Raw genomic sequence first — 19,063 nt, 5'->3', positions numbered from 1 at the left:
TTTTTAGTTTCATTATCATAAATTTAATAAAAAAAAAAAAAAAAAAAAAAAAAAAAGTAGGGACTATCAAAATGAACACTTCCATGTTTATGAAGCCAATCTTTGAGCAAATACAGTCTACACAGTCGAGCTTTCAGTTGAACAGACAGCTATGCCATGCACAGATTCCATATTGCACAACCATAGATATGTATAGGTAGATTCCCCATTCGACTGCGTCAAGCACGTAGACGCGTGGTCAACTTGACGTCATTCACCATAATAATCAATGAATATTCGAAGATGCTACAATCCTGCACAGCCGATGGTTGTAAAAACTGCTGGGATTTAAATTCCCGAAGAAACGGGATAACCTTTCACAGGTGAGAATGTGTTGGTTTGTGTTTTTAAATGTATTAACTCAATATTACAAGTTTTGAAACATTGGTAACTTGTTACTGTTATGGTGAATGACGTCAAGTTGACCCTTCGAATATGGCGGATGGCTTAAGTATAGTGGCCCATAGTAACAGTCGCAAATGAGGCATCTATGTATACATATCTATGTGTACAACACCCTGTATTATAGACTGAAAAAAAAAACAGCAACATCACCACAGAAAAGTCTGTCCTTTCATCTGAAGATCAACTTATGACATTGATAAAACAATTATAATAACATGTTTAAATGTAACATATGCATGGATGATCCATTCATAAGATTAATAACATGCATTTAGGAAATACATGGGGTGTATTTTCATGTCATGCCAAGATCACCCTCCACCCAAAACAAAAAACTGTCTCAATTTGTAAAGAATCCCATATATTTGTAAAAACTGAGCTATGAATACATTAGCTGGCAAGTAATAACATGACGTTCATTCTGAGCTGGAAACAATGGTGCTTTTCTGTTGTTGACATGTCAAATAACACACTATTTTCAAATCCTTCCCTGTAAGCATTTACTTAAATTCTGTCGTGATTTAATTTTGTTGTTCCAAGCCTGCGTGACTTACTTTCCTTTGTAGAATACACAAGGAGATATCCAGAATGACAGTCTTAGGTCACCATTCATTTTTATTTTATGAAAAAAATTGCAATGAAAGTAAATGGTGACTCAGACATTTCCTGAGAAGAAAAAAAAAGTCATACAGGTTTGAAACACCTTGGGTATAAGTAAATGATGACAGAATGGTGTTAACTAAATATTTAACTACTCATTTTCATCGGCTAATCTTAATGAGTTCACATGTGTGTAGTTGTTAGAAACGGCAGCATCAGTCGCAGCATTACCGCGTAAACAATCACGCTGCCGCACCGGACTAGGTCCACTTAATATTTCCAAATAAAATTACCTCTTTTTAAAACAATTATTTAAAAAAAAAAAAAGTTTACTAACAGAGAGTATGAAAACCTAGACGGCTATATCCAACACTAGTTTCATTCTCATCTAACTGCCGCACACATATGCCACGACTATGAAAGCAATAAATCAACCTGAATTGTTCCCAACACAGCCTTTATTTTCATCCAGCCTCCGACCACAAATATAGCCACCAGGTAACATATACACGAAATAAATTGCCTCCTGTTGTATTAGTGCGTGTGTTGGAGTGAAATAGCTCGGGTGCGCTGAACTGAGCAGCTGATTAGCTTTAGCACAGGCAGTCACTCACGTAAAGATGGCGCTCAGCTGCAGCTGGCTAACAGAGTTAGCATCCACACTGACCGCCTCAACACCTTCCCAAGACGCTGTTATTGACTTACACCCAAACATAATATACAGAAATATAGATTATACATATATAAAGAGGATTACAACGGTTTAGCGGGTAAACAAGTTAATTTGGCCAAGTTATTTCAGCGAGGCTTTGTTGTACTGTCGCTTTGTTGAAAACAACTAGCCACTCGCTAACGGCTTCTCGTGAGATTCACTGATTGAACGCGATCTCTATTAAAATACTGACATGAAATCCGTATTAATATGCTAAAACGCGTTGTTTAAATAAAAACTTAGTAAACTACTCACTCAGGGGCTTCAGGAGAAGGGCTAGCGTGTGGTAATCTCAGTGGCTCGTCGCTTGTTTGGAGGCTGGGCAGCAGCACAGAGATGAGGTACACGGAGTGTTGTGCGCATGCGCAGTGGCGTGCTATGACCAACGCCAAACCATCTGCTGTTTTTACTAGTCCGACCTTTTTATTATTTTAATAATTTTATATAAACTATTTTTATGTATTTAAATGTAAGTTATTTATTTATTTATGTCCACAAACCCCCTAGCACCACCTTGTAGCCCCAGATCTAAAAAAAAAAAGTTTGAAATCCCCAGATCTAAAAAAATTTTTTTTTTGCCCAGCACTTTACTATCTAAATATCACTGAATATATCACTAAAATACACAGATCTGGGCTGCGTTTCTCAAAAGCATCGTTAGTTAAGTTGATCGTAGATACCATTGGTTTCTGTCAAATGATGGAGCACAGTGGCACTTTGATACAAAGTGATACATGATACATGTATTGATGTATTGATGTATTGATACATACCATTCAGCTGAATTATGTACCATGCTCCCCAAAGTTAAAACACTTTAATATTGCTATGTCTAATAATCCTAGCCTAATTTATTCATTTGTTTAAACAAGTCTCTGTTTACTGTAATGGAAATAGTTATATTTTTATATGCATTGTTTATAGTGTGATATAGCTACATGTTTAGAACAATAATAAAATATCTGGTAGATCTGCTTGCAAGTAATAAAATCAGCGTCTAAAAGCCTCTAGTCTAGCTCATTATAATAACTGATACTGCCAAATGGTGCACGGTAGTCTGGCTCAGCGTTTGGGAAAAAAATCTCCCTCTTGGGCCGCCGTTGAGATCTGCGCGTGCGCAGTAGATGTTACTGCCACATTACCGCCTGAACCTGCGGTGGAGAGGCGCTCATACACCATCGTATTCAGCACGATTACTAGCTCACTGCACAGTCAGAACGGCGTGTCGCGCGATTTATGAACAAATCTTTATCCAAACCCAGCAGTGGACTCATCCCAGAAGCCGAGAGCAGCTTTTACTACCCCCTCAGCCGCCACCGGTGTGTGAGTTTACTCGCTGCTTTTGTTGTCTGAATGTATGGGGAGAGAGTGAGAGAGGCATGTTGTGCAGAGAAAAGAGATCCATCAATCTGTACTTTATTTACTGTATTGGGGATGGGACGGATGAGCGAAACGATCGCGGTAAACCATGACTTTAGACACGAAGATGCGTAAATCATATGGATAAATGCGTTGCAGGTGATCTATGGTTTCTCTGAGGCCCTGCGTCTCGCTGATAGCCTAGCAGCTAACAGTATGGTGTTTTTACAGATCTTCCTCTGACACAGACACGAGCTCTGTAAACGAGATCTAGATTTTAGCTTTGGTGTTTATCCGGATGTTTTTAGACTTCAGTCAGTTTCACATTACCGTTAGTCTTGTCATGAATGTTGTCTGTGCAGATGAAACACTGTTTTATCAGACTTTAGGATTATCTTTATGTAAGTGTAACTGATTATTCTATGTGTATGCTAGTAGCAAATTAAATGCGTAGTTAATATAGTACAAGGTGAACAAAATACTATTATATATTTCTATATACTACACATTATTTTATATTGAAAATTAGTACATTTGAAAATGTAAATTAAAAATATAAACTTGGGCAGAAATGTGTTAGCATGATATTTATATTGGAAAGATGTTGTGACAGTTAACACATTGACTGGCATGTGATCATTAGTTTTACATGTAGCCTACAGACTTTCTGAACACCTAACTGAATTCCTCCATCCTCTCTGTGTCATCTGAATTAGAAGACTAATATACAAGCTCTCATCAGTACTTCTCTTTTGGACAGTCAGGTTGACTTTGAACTTGCTTCTGTAAACCCATTCTCTCCAACTTGTTCGCCATGGCAACTGAGGAGAAGAAACCAGACACAGAGGCTACTAAAACACAGCTGGCATCAGCTGCCTCCGCCAGCCAGAGCAAGGTAAAACATCACTGGGAACACCCATCTGCGACACAGTTTGGAATTGTTTTCTGCTTGGTTTTGGATGATCTTTATATCGTGCAACGGATATACTTGTGGTATAAATGGTAAAGCAGCCTTACTACAGAAATGTACTGTACTGATCTGTGACAAAGTCATTACTTATTTCAATGTGTCATTAATGATGTGAGTTCTGCTCTATCTCAGTCAGCACCTGTGAAGCCAAACTATACCTTGAAATTCACATTGGCTGGCCATACAAAAGCAGTCTCTTCTGTCAAGTTCAGTCCAAGTGGGGAGTGGCTCGCAAGCTCATGTAAGTACTTGTACAGCACTAATACTGATATAAAGTAGTTATGTGTTATAGAACAGAGGTTCCCAAAGCATAAAATATTTCTTGATACTTTAGAGGGACAAAATGAAAATTGTCATTTACTTTCACCCTCATGTTGTTCCAAACCCATAAGACTTTATTCTTCGAAACAGAAAGTAAGATTATTTTAATGAAACCTCACAGGAATGAAACTCGACTTAATTTATTTATTTGAGGTTTTTATTTACATCTGAAAAATGATCAACACAAATACTTTTAGTATATCACATTTGCTCTATGTATGTGTGTTAAGATGCCTTTTGCAATTTGATAATCACACTTGCCATATGGCAGTTTCAATTTTATTTTGATGGCCTCCCTTTTTATATAATTTAACATTTTACGACTCACTAGTTTTTCATGAACTCACAAACCCCCCTTTGGGAAACTCTGATATAGATAAATAGCTGTGCTGTGAAAGAAAAGTCATAACATTTTGGGATTTTTTTTCCCTTTCATCCAGCTGCTGATAAGCTGATCAAAATATGGGGTGCATATGATGGCAAGTTTGAAAAGACGATATCTGGACACAAACTTGTGAGTTTCCCAAAAGATCCATAATTGCAGAGTAGTGCTGCTTTTACTTTGCGAGGTGTCTAATGTGACCTGGTTTTTCACCTGCAGGGCATCTCAGACGTGGCCTGGTCCTCTGACTCCAACCTCCTGGTCTCAGCTTCCGATGACAAGACACTGAAAATTTGGGATGTGAGCTCTGTAAGTCAACAGCACAAGCCCAAGCTTAACTTCTGAAAGCCAAAGCTTAACTTCTGAATATCAAATATATGCATGTATGCAGGGCTTTTCCTATTCTGTTTCTTTATATCACCAGGGGAAGTGTTTAAAGACACTGAAGGGTCACAGCAACTATGTATTTTGCTGTAACTTCAACCCCCAGTCCAACCTCATCGTATCTGGATCTGTAAGCCAATTCACAATCATTTGTCATTTCACTGTTTTGTTAATTCAGGCAAACATACATGTTAATTATTATCTCCACGGCAGTTTGACGAGAGTGTGAGGATTTGGGATGTTAAAACGGGCAAGTGTCTCAAGACGCTGCCAGCGCACTCGGACCCCGTCTCTGCGGTGAGTGCCTTTATACTTAACCTATGATGATCAGATAATCATATTCACAACTGTGTACAGTGGGTGATATACTTTAAATGATTTTTCCTTTTTGAAATTTTGTTTTAGGTTCATTTCAACAGAGATGGCTCATTGATTGTGTCCAGCAGTTATGATGGACTTTGGTGAGTGAACTTTGGCTGTGAGATTGTTTTTTGTTGTTGTCGTTTTTTTGAGAGTGGATAAATATGTCAGAGATGCATAATTAACAACCATACATGCTTATTTGTGACATTTTAAACAGCCGTATCTGGGACACAGCATCAGGCCAGTGCCTTAAAACACTCATCGGTAAGTTTACCAGTCTTTTACACAAAAGCACTTGTTCAGAAGCAACAATTTGTACCTCTAAAGTGTTTGTGAAACTTGTTCTTATCAAACATCTATAACATTAAGAAAAACAAAAAAATAGTAAAAACATAACAAAATGTATGGCATCTTAAATAAGAATAAAGAGATTAAAAGAATAAACAGGCATTATAATGTGTATATATATATATATGCAAATATTCATTAGATGATGACAACCCACCTGTGTCATTTGTGAAGTTCTCCCCCAATGGCAAATACATACTGGCTGCCACTCTGGATAAGTGAGTCACACACACTCATTATTCTGAGCCTTTTATGCTGCTCATGCTTTAAAAAAAAATAAAAAATAGCAGTAATGAAATAATTTATATTTATCAATGCCCTTTGAAAAGACTCTTGCATTCTCTTTGTGTTTTAGCACTTTGTTTGGGACTACATAACAAAATGTATGGCATCTTAAATAAGAATAAAGAGATTAAAAGAATAAACAGGCATTATAATGTGTATATATATATATATGCAAATATTCATTAGATGATGACAACCCACCTGTGTCATTTGTGAAGTTCTCCCCCAATGGCAAATACATACTGGCTGCCACTCTGGATAAGTGAGTCACACACTTCTCATTATTCTGAGCCTTTTATGCTGCTCATGCTTTAAAAAAAAAAAAAAAATAGCAGTAATGAAATAATTTATATTTATCAATGCCCTTTGAAAAGACTCTTGCATTCTCTTTGTGTTTTAGCACTTTGAAGCTTTGGGACTACAGCAAAGGAAAGGTACGATTTTTTTTCTGTTTAGATGGAGCGTTGTTTTAATTGATAACAATAATGCTTAATTTGTGTATAACAATATCATTTTCTCTTGTTTAGTGTTTGAAAACATATACCGGTCATAAAAATGAGAAGTACTGCATATTTGCAAATTTCTCTGTCACTGGTGGAAAGGTATGTTGGAACTACACTATACTAATCAGCTGCTAAGCATATCACACTAAACACAGACATTGAGCATACTCATCAATTTACTGTTTTTTGGTTTTTTTTCTTTTTTCACAGAAGTGTTCAATTTCCACATTTTGGTAGAAAAGGTTTTGAAGGTTTTAAAGATTTGCTTTCTCTTTAGTGGATTGTCTCCGGCTCAGAGGACAACATGGTCTATATTTGGAACCTTCAGACCAAGGAGATCGTACAGAAACTACAGGGGCACACAGGTAGGAGCTGAAGTTGGAATTTTAAAACTAAAAGCTTAAGCCCTACAGTTTAAACAATTCCTGCTAATCGTTCCAGCTAGGCAGTGCTAAATTTGACAGATTTATTTTAGTCATACTTTTAATTTTGTCATTCATTTATTTTATTTTTGTCATGGTTGATTCTTGCCGTTTATATATATATATATATACACACACACACACACACACACACAGCATACATGTGTGTGTGTTTATGTGTGTGTGTGCACACTTCTAATGTTGTTTGAAAATAATCTCATCCCGTTTCTTTCATTGTAGATGTGGTGATCTCAACCGCATGTCACCCCACAGAAAACATCATCGCATCAGCAGCACTAGAAAACGACAAAACCATCAAACTTTGGAAGAGCGACTGCTAAGCCTCAAGCTTATATTACTTTATTATATATTTTTTTTAATTTTGTACTATTAATTTTGTGTGTGGGGGGGTGGGGGGCTTTTTTTGTTTTTCATTTGAAAGGTCACGTTAGGCCGTTCACACTGACATCAAGGCTCAGCAAGAGGACTGGTGAAAGCGCCCTAGCCCGACATACCCTCTCCTAACACGGCACCCCTCTCTCCGCTCACGTGCACTAAAGCAGTCATTTTCTCTCTGCCTTGCCACCAGCTCTCGTTCATCAGTTTAAGCATCCAGCAAAACTTTTAACCAGTCTGTAAATCTTGGCAGCTTGTTTGAACTTCACAGACCTATTAGGACAAAGAGAGTGTTCCTGTGTGTTTTTTTTTGTTTTTTTTCCCAGTAAGTTTTGTAGAATGACCCCTATCTGTCTATCAGTGGTTTGCACACTTCCTGAAGCCAGCCGAATGCCTTAGGCACATTTTAAGTGGCCATTTTAACAAATGTTTGGAGTATTGCATTTCTCTGCCTGTATTTGTGGCATTTATATGAGCAATTTGCTTCACTCCATTATTTGGCCGAAAAGAGGTTTCACAAACTTCTCAGCTGTGACCACCTCAAAGACTTACCTTGACTAACCAATGTCAAATCAAACCTGCATGTATGAAATGTGTTGTCTGGCAGAAGGGTGTTTTGAACGTCCACTATTTTTATGTTTATTTCTTTACAGCACAAAAATGCAACTGTTACATCTGCAATTAAAATGATTCATTGTGTTATAGTCGCTAAGCTAGTTGTCAGACATTGTTTATGGTTTTCAGTGGCTCAATGTCGTCTAGGCAGTGCTAACAATAAAACTCTCTTTTGTTATGAAAGCTTATAGCAGTTGCAGACATAATGTATGCCAAAAGTTCACTTTATTCCTACAGCTGTAACTACCTGTAACACCTATGTTCATATCAGTTTCGGTGCTTATGAAAAATAAAACTATAAATATATGGGGATGGAGCAGCAGTTTGGTCAGAGCTTTCAGAGAAAGTATCGGGTTAAAAGGAAAGGTTTCTAATAGACTTCAATTACACAAACTACAAATGTTCATTCTGAGCTACAAAAACAATTCTTACCTGCACAATCTGGTAAAACACATTCAGTTACTAATTATTTTTATGTGGTTTCAATTATACAACTTATGCAAGGAGGAGTGTTGCTGCGAAGTGAATATGCCATAACCTTATATCTCGTGACCAAAAGCAGTCTGGATGTATTTAGAGCCTCGAGATGTTTTCTGTATCTGACAGTTTGTACATACTTGCAGCTTCTCTGTTCTTTGATATGTTTACCTCTGTTCTGTGTTCTTAACTGTCTCGAGTAGGTGATAGTACTTTGAGAGTTTTATTTTTCCTGCTCGACGTGGATGATGGTTTGGCATTAACCCATCCTCTGCCTCTGGACTCTCTCTGTTCTTTTGTTCTTGGCCGGATTTCCAGTGCACTGCAGTGATGACGGGCCGCATGAGGAATTCTATCTGTATTGCATTTAGTCACTTTGGACATGACCTGTGATTCAATAAAGATTTTTTTTTTTACCTGTATCCAGCACAATGTCATCCATGCATTTACACAACCATTAAAAATCCACTGTGCTGAAGGTTTGAAAACCATGCTTGTTTAGACGCTGGAACATAGGTTTATAGAAAAGGGTTTATTTTGTGATCATAACCGGCTGATTGTACATTATTCCACTTACTACACAGGAAATAAGGACCCTGGTGAAATAAGGTAGATCTCATTCTTTGTCTCCTTTCAGTGTAATTTGTCAAGCTATGAGCTACTCATAATTTACAGTAAAAACTACAGTACAATTACTATTTTGAATAGTACTTCTACAGGTTTACTTAGGTAGAAGTAGCTTACTACAATATTGCTTACTATATAAATATAATTATATAGTGTAATTTAATCATATCTATAACGCTTTCTAGGACAGAATTCATTTATGAGAACACAGAGATCCACTTTTCATAAAGCACGTGAATACAGAATTCAGTTCTCTTTCACGTCTCTCATTGCGCTTGGAACAGACATACAAAATTACCTCAAAATTCTCGTAAACACAGTCGGTTATGTCTTAAGTGAAGTGAAGGTAATTCAAAAGAAATCGGATGTGTATCATTATATTGGATATGTGCATTCAGTCTTAAAGTGAGCAGCCTATAAATATCTGACAACAATAAAACAGCTTTAACAAAGATTAACCTATATTTAATTTATACAGTAAACACTATGCAGTGTTATTTTACACTTAATTAAATTTCTGCACCTGAATACACTTGTTAAACCTTATTTTATTTGTAACTTGTTCTTACTTAATTACAAACTATTCACTTTGTTCATTGTTTGAAGTAAAATGTGTCATAAAAAAAATTGAGAATTAAAAAAAATATATATATACTGGATTTATGAAGTGCACAGAGGAACAGTCTCTAAATTCTCTCAAATCTTTTGTACTGTTACTACTCATACTAGTTTTGTCACGGTGCGTGCGGGGAGATGAAGCGAGGACTCAATTGCAGGAGAAATGGTTATTTATTTTGATAATAAAAATGAAACAAAAACAAACTCAAACCACCCTGAGGGGGAAAAACAGACAGGCAGGCTAGGAACTGCACTACATGCAGACATAACACACACACAATGAGAAATGACGGATCAGCACAGGATGACAGACACCAGGAGAATAAATAGGAACCAAACGAGGAGGCTAACGAGGGAGACACAGGTGGATCAACTTAAACTATAACGAGGTAACAAGATGGGAGGGGCAAGACAATAGACAGGAGAGAGCACATGGCGACAGACAAACACAACACAAGCCATGTGCTCACAGAACACAGACATCTGGTGGCCCTCCTGGGCACACCCGTTGCAGACTGCGACAAGTTTTCTCTGCTTTGTGTACAAGTGTTTTTTTTTTACATTACACTGTCTGTTTCAGACTTCCTCAAAGACATTTTTTCTTATTTTTTTTGTGCACTAGATTAGCTCTTCCGAGTTTTTTCTATTTGTTACTTCTTTCTTTGTGCACTACTTTTGCTCTTTTATAGTAATTTGCTTCTCCTTTTTGTGCACCAAGTTTGCTGCTTATTGTTTTACTAAGCTTGACCCTCTGAAACTCTGCTACGTGGTTTGTGCTGTTTTTCCTCACTGTGGCTGATTTGGAGTATCTGCTGAATGAATAAATGTAACGAAAAAATTAAGCTTGCTTTTCACAAAAACTATTTTGGATTTCTCTTCTGCCTTCCCTATGTTACATTGAATCTTGAGCTACTCCTGACATTTGTCCCTGCTGAACCCATTCATGATGTAAGATCTCCTCTAAAGTTGCTCTCTCTGCAGGATCACGAGTCAGGCACCGACTTATCAAATCCTGGCATTCTGTTAAAGGTTTTCACAAGAGAGCTGATTAGTCACATATGTCCATGTGCAACCTTCTACACTCTAAAAAATGCTGGGTAAAATAGGGACAAACCCAGCAATTGGGCTGTTTTGACCCAGCGGTTGGGTTAAATGTTTAAGCCAACCTTCTGGGTAGTAACCCAACCGCTGAGTCAAAACAACCCAATTGCTAGAGAGTCTTACATACCATGCAGAATTGAAGCGCTACATGTAAACAATATTCTTTGTTGTATTTTCCTATCAAAATAACAGAGTTAATTAGGACTTCTTCAGCTTTTAAGAACCATAAGATACTGCCGGTTTCTTCGATCGTGGGCGGAACTAATGCGCAAACGGCAATCTCACTGGCTGGCGCTCACCTATTATCGTCCCTGTTTTGATTTCAGCAAATCAGTTCGAGTGACCACAGACAACGTGATTAATATTCATGAACCCAGCAGCTCATTAATCGTTAATGTTTATATTGTTATTAGTAGTAGAATTCATAGTATTATTATTATCTTATCAGTATTATTGTTAGCTTTCTTCCCCTTTTTTTTTTTTACAGAAACACTGAATGACCAAAAATATCTTAAAGGGGTCATGGACTGAGAAATCAAAATTCCCTTGATCTTTTGACATATAAGAGGTCACTGTACTATAAAAACAACATGTAAGTTTCAGAACTCAAGTCTTTCTCATTAGTCTAAAAACAGCTTATATTGAAGCAAATCTGCCAAAACGACAGGTTATGGAATGTGCCACTTTATGACATAATAGTGTGGTTAAACACAGCCACGCAGAAGATCAACACCTGCTTCTACAGCACTGCCTGTTTAGCACATGTAGTGTAAATAACAAGAGAGGCAAACACAGGTCTATGCAGAAACCAAACGATAAAGATGGCTCAGAAAACAACAAGAAGCTGTGTGATGCCGCGTTAGTAAGAACCTGGTCCTTTGTTCACTTCATTTTACTGAGGATTCATTTACAAACAAGGCCCAATTCGAAGCAAGATTTTCATAAAGATTGAAACTAAAAGACGATGCTGTGCCGACTATATTGGATTCGACAGTAATGTAGCACCACACAAGCGTGAGTAACTTCTTATTACGTGGTCACTATTGCTTTGTCTGTTATTACAGATCGTTTGATATGTACTGAGTATTTATGCGTTTTGAACTGTTAGCCAATCATAGCAGTAGGCGTTTAATTCCGAGTCGACAATCCGCCATGCCTATTCAAACAGAGCTTTCTGATGAGGGGGTGAGAAAACCGTGAGCACTTGCTCTGTGACCAGCAGAGGTCTGGATGGGGAACAGGGTGAGGAACGGGAGGTGGATGTATGATCACAACAAAAAACAACATACAGATGATCAACTGAAATACTCAACATATGTAACATTTAAATATTTTGCTAACGTTCCAGATGTTTATGAGGGTGTGTAGGCTATATTAGCTTTGATAATTCGAAAAACTGCTCTGGAATGATATTTTAAAAATGCAGATTGTTTTTGAAAATGCTCTGTTCTGTACTTGCACTACTATACCATTTAGTAGATGTGTCGTGTAATCAGATTAATTATTATTTTAATAAATTGTTTTCATGAACAATGTGATCTTTATAACTAGTGTTTTATCTAAGTGTTTTAAGCTCCAAATTATTCAGTATAAAATGCTGTATCAATTTTCACATTACATGTATATTTTGCTGAACACAAGTCTAACTATTCTTTTTAATAAACCCTTTCCTTTTGGATCACCAGTCTTCAGTGCTCGGTAAACACTGCAGGTGTCATTGTGGTTACAGACACAGTGATGTTGCCTACCTTTGATTTCACCAAGCTGATTGCTCACTAAATAGTGGGTGTGTGAGTTGTTTAATCAGTCTTGTCTATTTACAGTGGTTTTATTTTTGTACTGTGGATTATTTTCTCATCCAATAGTTTGAGGAGGCACTGCCTCTCTTGCCTACTCGGACAGAATGTCCTTGGGGGTTAGTATTGTATTGAATTTGTACTAGAAAAAAACCTAACCCAGTGTAGTTACAACTCTGGTTGGCTTAACTTCAGAGTTGGAAAATTCTGATAAACCTGTGACAAAATAAAAACCTTTATGCATTATTATTATTTTTATCCCACGAGGCAAGAACTTCCTTACTATATTGGAATTCATAGAAAATGTTTGTTAACCCATGTAGGACCAACTAGTTTAGTGAAGACATAACACGTATTTTTAATTAGACGTTTAATTTGATTGAAAGACAAAACATCAAAGAACAACCCACAAAGTAGAACAGATGACTTTTTCCATTTCCTTAAAAATAAGACAAAATATGATGAGAGGACAGTCCTTCTCTTTGAGATGGCGAAAGGCGGAAACCAAAAGGCAAAGTGTATGTGAAAAGGGTGAAGGTGTCAGAGTTGACGTCATCCCTCACACAATCCACTTTCAAATGCTCTGATTTGAAATTTTCCCACTTCAAATCAACATTTACACAATGTATACAACAGCCCACAGAAAGAGGAAGGAAGGGAGGATATATAAGCAAGGGATAAAATTACATTTGTACAAAAATAGATTTTTTTCCTATAATTTCCTCAATGTTTTTAAAAGGTCCTGTCTCTGTGACGACTGAAGCGGTGACTGTGTCAGGGTCAAAGTTTATCCTCACTAGTTTAAATGGGGAAAAAAGCAATGCAACAGGTTCCTTTAGATTTTTTTTTTCCACTAACAAGACATTTGTTCGAGGTTTTGTGAACATAAAATGATTTATAAGTCAAGGAGCTGGTGTACGATCTTTTCTTAGAGCTCTAAACTGCTGGTATTAGTCTAAAATTTCCTTTTTTGTGTGTGAAATTCAAGCTTCACAAAAGCTTCAGCAATTAAAAACATTTCTAGTATCTGAGAACAGTGCAATTAGGCCTGGCTTTAGTCAATTTAAGGAAAAACGCTTGGCTCCCTTACTAACATTGTTCGGAAACATTTAAAGAATGGATTCATATACTTTCATATTTAGAAATATACACACATTTACATATAGACAAAATATAGCTTTATGTTATAAAGCATTTGCGTATGTATTAATTCTATCTAGGTTAACATTTCTCCATTACTCCATTTCCAACAGGAGAAAGTTTTTGATCTCAAACCTGAATATGGCTTCAAGATGCCGGTGATCCAAAATACTCATCCATTAAAAAGTGTAGGGAAGCCAATAAAATCCATTTGCCACGCAAAGGAAATGAGGGTAAGAGGACGAAAAGCTGATTTTCAGATATGTAATCCTAGAGAGGCATCCTAATAAACAGTATTGACTTAAATTGGTTGGGCGTCACTCTGGATAAACCATCTCGAGTGATCTAATTCATGCTATTGCTAAAGACCCTTGTGAGACTGCACTCAAACAAAAACAAACATTGATAATATCACGTAAAAGTGCCAGATTAAATACTTGTACAAAATTCAAGTAATGTTGCAGTGCTGCATATCCACCACTAGGTGGAAGTCTCAGCTCTCCCATTGCCTCAGTATTATTCCCTACAGTACTGCTCCACTCCTCCCAATGCAAAACCCCTAATATCTCTCTACGAACTGCTGGAGACCCGAATCTTGGTCCTGGCGGTCTAACCTTGTTCACATGTGGCCTCAGTCTCACTATGGACAGTCTTTGGGGGGGGGATGCTAAATGCATAGTTTAGCAGCAGCAGCAGCATACAGAAATAAAAAAAACGCTGAAAACGGCAAATTACAGACCCAGAAAACAGATGATACCTCATAAAAAAAAAAATAAAAAAATAAAAAGGCAGCCCCAAAAACACAACAATGGGACTTGAAACATGAGGTTAAGTGCTTAGAAACATCCTAATGATAACACAGATTTGCAAGACCTGAATGCATGAGACGGCTCGTGCGAAAGGCTGACGCAGGAGTGAATGAGGGACACAAAGGAATCAATATACCATAGTAAAAGTGACTGAAAGAGAGGTAACGGCACACATTTTGAAAAATCATCCACAAAATACAGGACACCAATACTGAATTGGTTGTAATAAACTGTACAAATGTCAAGCTCGTTTGGAAAACCACTTGAGGTGAATTGGTATACAGATGAGACACAGTGGGACATGTGGGCGACTTATAGGTGGGATATCCACTATAAGCGCCCTTAGTTTACGTCACTCACGTTTCAGCATCATGGGCTCTATGAGAACAGGCAGATCGGATTTTTAAAAGCTCATGTTTCGAGTGCATAATGAAAAAGTGTGAATGATCATAGTCCAAAACTCAAGAGTGGCTCATTAGACACTGGGATCTGCTCACAGCGAGACCTCAGTGTCCCTTCCTATTTGATCCTGAAGTTACGTCCTTATTGCGTCTCCTACCCACCACTGATGATGCTCGGGGTGAAGTGGGAGAACGAACGCGGTCTGTGATTCCTCATTGGTTCCTTTGCTCAGAGCACTCACTTTTTAAATGACAGTAATTACAAGAACATTCTGTCAATAACAGCCCGCTTGAGGGACAAATGGCAATTTGAGCAGGATTGTTATCGCAAAAACTCCCATCAGGGGCTGAAAACATAAAGTTTGTGTTAGAAACCCGGATTATTACCCGCATTACCATTATTATCATCTCCCATATGTCTTCATGTGCCCAGACACATCAGCCCAGGATGGCCCTACCCAATCCTGAATGAGGCTGATTACAGCCCTGGATCCCTCCCATCTTAAATCCCAACGTACACGAGCTTGCGTAAGAAATTCTTACAATTACTGCACCTTGATCAAATCTATCGTTTTTTTTTTCATATGAACCCACTGAAGGATAGTTTGATACACCCGTGACCACTGTTGTCTGTGGGCTTGAATTCCATTGTCATATTTTTTCTTATGTGTTATATATATTTATATCTTTATACAAAGTATAAAACAGACCCATGGACGCCATGACTGTGTATTGGAAACGCTGGGTTGAGCGGCGGTTCTGAAAGTTCCTTTGCTCTGGCAAATGGTGTCACGTGTTCAGTTTCTAAGGGGCCTTTGGGGTGGCAGACCCTTGTGTCCCCCTGGCGACAGGAGGGCGTTATGTCATTATGTCATTTGGTGGGGCGCCTCTAGCATCTCCATGAGGAAGGTATCGATGGGTGTGTCTCCTATGAGCTTGAAGAAGAACAGATGCTCCAAACATTTCAGTCCAATGGAACGCAGGGCAGGGAGCCGCAGCAACAACTTAGCAAACCTGCACACAAAAACACACATTGTCAAATGGCGAAAAAACAAGACGGATATACAATTAAACTGATAGCTCTTTTATCTGTACTTGATATGACTCTGACAACCTTTGAAGTCAGACAAGACCTGAGAAGCTATGAAATGTTCATATCTCAAATATCATTTAAATCGTACAAATATATACTGTATATATATATATATATATATACACAGTGTACGGAAAGTATTCAGACCCCCTTAAATTTTTCACTCTGTTATATTGCAGCCATTTGCTAAAATCATTTAAATTCCAGGTGTGAAAAACTTGTTGCATCAAAAAGACTCATGGCTGTATTAGATCAAATGGGTGCTTCTACTAAATACTGAGCATTTTTCAGTTTTTCTTTTTTAATAAATCTGCAAAGATGTCAACAATTCTGTGTTTTTCTGTCAATGGTGGGTGCTGTGTGTACATTAATGAGGAAAAAAAATTAACTTAAATGATTTTAGCAAATGGCTGCAATATAACAAAGAGTGAAAAATTTAAGGGGGTCTGAATACTTTCCGTACCCACTGTATATATATATGTGTGTGTGTGTGTGATGCCATTCAGGTACTGCAATGGTGCATAAGGTCAGAAAGTGGTTCTTGTACCTTCCAGGTTGTTCAGGGTACTTCTGTTTGCAGTAGGCTTCCAGAGAGGCATAGACCTTCTCTCTCAGCGCCTCCACCTCACCTGGGTTTGACAGGCCTTTGGAGTCTGAAACAGTAGAAGATGCATGGCAAAGTAAAGTTTTGGAGTAGGAACTGTACTATCGTGCTTCAGCACATCCTCAGAGTGTACGGCGTTCCAGAAGAGCCATGCAGCTGCTCAAACACCACTAATGGAACCAAACCAATATGTTCAAAATATTGAACTGTTCTAAGAAACGTTTCTCGAATTCCCAACAGTAATTCTCTCAACTCAATCTTGTACTCTACTCTAATTGGGCTGCATTTTTCCCCACTCTCTATTAAGTGAAAGGAAGAGAGGAGAGGCCTGTCCTCGGAAAATGAGCAATGCGCTGGACTATTCTTCATTATTTAATGGGAGATGCTTTCATGGGGGGGGGGTAGTGTATGTTTACTCTGGGGTTCAAAGTCCAGTGTTAAGAAATTCAAAAACTTTAAACAGATATAGTAGAGACAGGAAATTTTTGGACATTGAGCAAGGGAATGGGATCAGGAAACATCACAGGCAATTTGAATGTGCTTACAATATTGATTTCAAGAAAGTCTTTAGATTTTTATCATTAGAAACAAATTTTTGACTGGTAGCCTCACAAGGGGGAATATAGAGCAGTACCTGGGTTGAAGAGGACGATGGCTCGAAGGCACCCTAGCTCTGTTTTATCCATCTGCATGTCTCTCATCTTTGACACCAATTCCGTCAGCACCCTGAATATAGGAGAAAACACACAGGCTAAGACTGAAAACAGGTCAAATAATGCCAGTTATGAAGCTGTGATATTCAGAGTTTCAGGATGTCATGATCAGTATATGAGAACATGGGGTCCCTTTTCTCGCCCTAAGTGAGAATGCATCATAAAACGGGATACTCTGTCAACTCTGTAAGGTCTGTAAGGTCTAAGCATATTTTTATTTAACCCAGAAATTCTTTCTTTGTTTTTTTAATCTATGTTGTTTTTACGTCATTTTATATTGCACAATTTGTTTATTATTACAATTATTTATTTATTTTGTGAGGTAAGCTATGGGAAGGGTTGAAACTAAAACATGTCATTTGTAAAAACCTTGATGTTCATGTTTAAATGTTGCTTAAAATTGCTTCAATAGATCTTTATAAATGAAGGACACTGCTAACACGATCAGCTGTTGGGAAATGCAGATATTACTACATTACTGCTTTGACTGGCAGCGACTGTCAAATATCTATAATGCCTCAATAAAATGTCTAGATTGGCATCACTTCCTCTGATCCAGAGGGTGACGTCTCCTCTGACAGTCTTGGCCTTTGTGTGACCGGGTGACCGCACACACACTGGTGTGAGGCATCCTCATTCCCACTCTTAACACACTCTAATTGAATTGGCCTCCTGGAACAATAAGTGGAGGGGTGGGGAACTTGAGCCCAGTGTTTCAGTCTACCATCCACTTCATTTGTGCCACGGCTGTCACTTGCAGGGGAACTGATAAAGAAACATTATCAGGGCTGCGCATCTTAATGCGAGCGGCATTAACACAGATCTATTCTTCCGGAGTCGCTGGGCGTATTCTAATAGCTAAAGCAGCCTCTGGGAGCTGAGAGCGGAGTGGAGTCTTAAAGCACAGCGCTGCAGACTTAACAGAGTCAGGTGACACGGCTGCTGGGGATGTTAATGTCCAATTACTGTTAATACAGCTTTTTTTTGTTACAGTCATGACTTTCTTAATCAGTATTTCTGTCTTGTTTTTCAGTAACAATATCCTTCAAATAAAGTGTGCATAAGACGTTTTCAGTAAATACGCTGAGTATAACATTTTAAGCATAAATATATTAGATTTATGGTTTTAAAAATATTCTCATTGACAAATGGATTTATCACTTACAATTAGGGCTGTGCGATATGGACAAAAAAAACCTATCGCGATTTCTTTGATCAATTTTGCGATTTCGATTTTAATCACGATTTTGACACACACAGACATGCTTTACAGTCATAAATGCATTAGGTGTGAATTTGAAACATATTTCCAAAAGAAAACCAATTAGAGCTTTATCAAAAAGCTGTAACATGTCTCTAGAACAGACATAAGGCAAAATAATCACGAAGTAAAAGTGTAACAAAATGTCTCTAGAATAGACAAATGGCAGAAAAAAGAAAAAAAATCCCGTGTCCAAGGATTTTTTTTTGCCATGCATTGGTCATAGAGCTCTTTGTGGCATTGCCTCAGATGTTGAACTAGATTTGTCGCGTCAAGTTCACACGTGCTCTGTCTGCAGTGCGTATACAGTATGTGTATG

General features: G+C 37.8%; 3 protein-coding genes across 11 annotated transcripts in view; 1 reads left to right on the top strand and 2 right to left on the bottom strand.

Moving 5' to 3' along the window:
- LOC107741956 (bromodomain-containing protein 3-like) overlaps positions 1 to 2,129 on the bottom strand; it is an 8,750-nt gene extending 6,621 nt beyond the window's left edge. For 2 of the 6 annotated variants that reach the window (XM_016554777.1, XM_016554778.1), the window contains exon 1: positions 2,012 to 2,129. The gene's annotated coding sequence lies outside the window, so the exon portion shown is untranslated. Of the gene's footprint in view, positions 1 to 1,658; positions 1,735 to 2,011 lie in introns of all 6 variants that reach the window. The other 4 variants (XM_016554773.1, XM_016554775.1, XM_016554774.1 and 1 more) reach the window with 3 other exon arrangements.
- A 683-nt stretch (positions 2,130 to 2,812) lies between these two features.
- LOC107741954 (WD repeat-containing protein 5) lies at positions 2,813 to 9,003 on the top strand. Of its 4 annotated transcripts, none has more exons than XM_016554770.1 (14): positions 2,813 to 3,075; positions 3,880 to 4,010; positions 4,218 to 4,326; positions 4,847 to 4,920; positions 5,008 to 5,097; positions 5,213 to 5,302; positions 5,386 to 5,469; positions 5,578 to 5,633; positions 5,753 to 5,799; positions 6,026 to 6,101; positions 6,569 to 6,602; positions 6,696 to 6,770; positions 6,949 to 7,036; positions 7,334 to 9,003. In XM_016554770.1, the coding sequence occupies exons 2-14, from the start codon at positions 3,930 to 3,932 to the stop codon at positions 7,432 to 7,434; spliced, it is 1,005 nt and encodes a 334-aa protein (XP_016410256.1). In that variant the 5' UTR covers positions 2,813 to 3,075; positions 3,880 to 3,929; the 3' UTR covers positions 7,435 to 9,003. The 4 variants fall into 4 exon arrangements, with proteins under 4 accessions (XP_016410256.1, XP_016410255.1, XP_016410258.1 ...); XM_016554769.1 differs by having other exon boundaries at positions 3,876 to 4,010; XM_016554772.1 differs by having other exon boundaries at positions 3,832 to 4,010.
- A 4,571-nt stretch (positions 9,004 to 13,574) lies between these two features.
- The window catches only part of LOC107741962 (retinoic acid receptor RXR-alpha-A-like), a 185,282-nt gene continuing 179,793 nt past the window's right edge, over positions 13,575 to 19,063 (bottom strand). Inside the window, exons 8-10 of the mRNA XM_016554783.1 lie at positions 17,405 to 17,496; positions 16,714 to 16,819; positions 13,575 to 16,087 (exon numbers count right to left, since the gene is read on the bottom strand). Coding sequence (XP_016410269.1) covers positions 15,940 to 16,087; positions 16,714 to 16,819; positions 17,405 to 17,496 — 346 coding nt within the window. The 3' untranslated portion in view covers positions 13,575 to 15,939. The remainder of the gene's footprint in view (positions 16,088 to 16,713; positions 16,820 to 17,404; positions 17,497 to 19,063) is intronic.

Source organism: Sinocyclocheilus rhinocerous, unplaced genomic scaffold (genome assembly GCF_001515625.1).
Source record: "Sinocyclocheilus rhinocerous isolate Xijiao unplaced genomic scaffold, SAMN03320098_v1.1 scaffold826, whole genome shotgun sequence".
NCBI lineage: Eukaryota > Metazoa > Chordata > Actinopteri > Cypriniformes > Cyprinidae > Sinocyclocheilus > Sinocyclocheilus rhinocerous.
Note: the sequence above shows the minus strand (reverse complement) of the source record. Positions and strands in the feature narration are given on the sequence as shown.

Bases quoted from the DNA above. Each gene is read 5' to 3' on its own strand.
- LOC107741954 (XM_016554770.1), top strand. From the start codon at position 3,930: ATGGCAACTGAGGAGAAGAAACCAGACACAGAGGCTACTAAAACACAG. The intron at 4,011-4,217 runs GTAAAACATCAC...GCTCTATCTCAG, and splicing joins CCTCCGCCAGCCAGAGCAAG to TCAGCACCTGTGAAGCCAAA. The intron at 5,800-6,025 runs GTAAGTTTACCA...AATATTCATTAG, and splicing joins GTGCCTTAAAACACTCATCG to ATGATGACAACCCACCTGTG.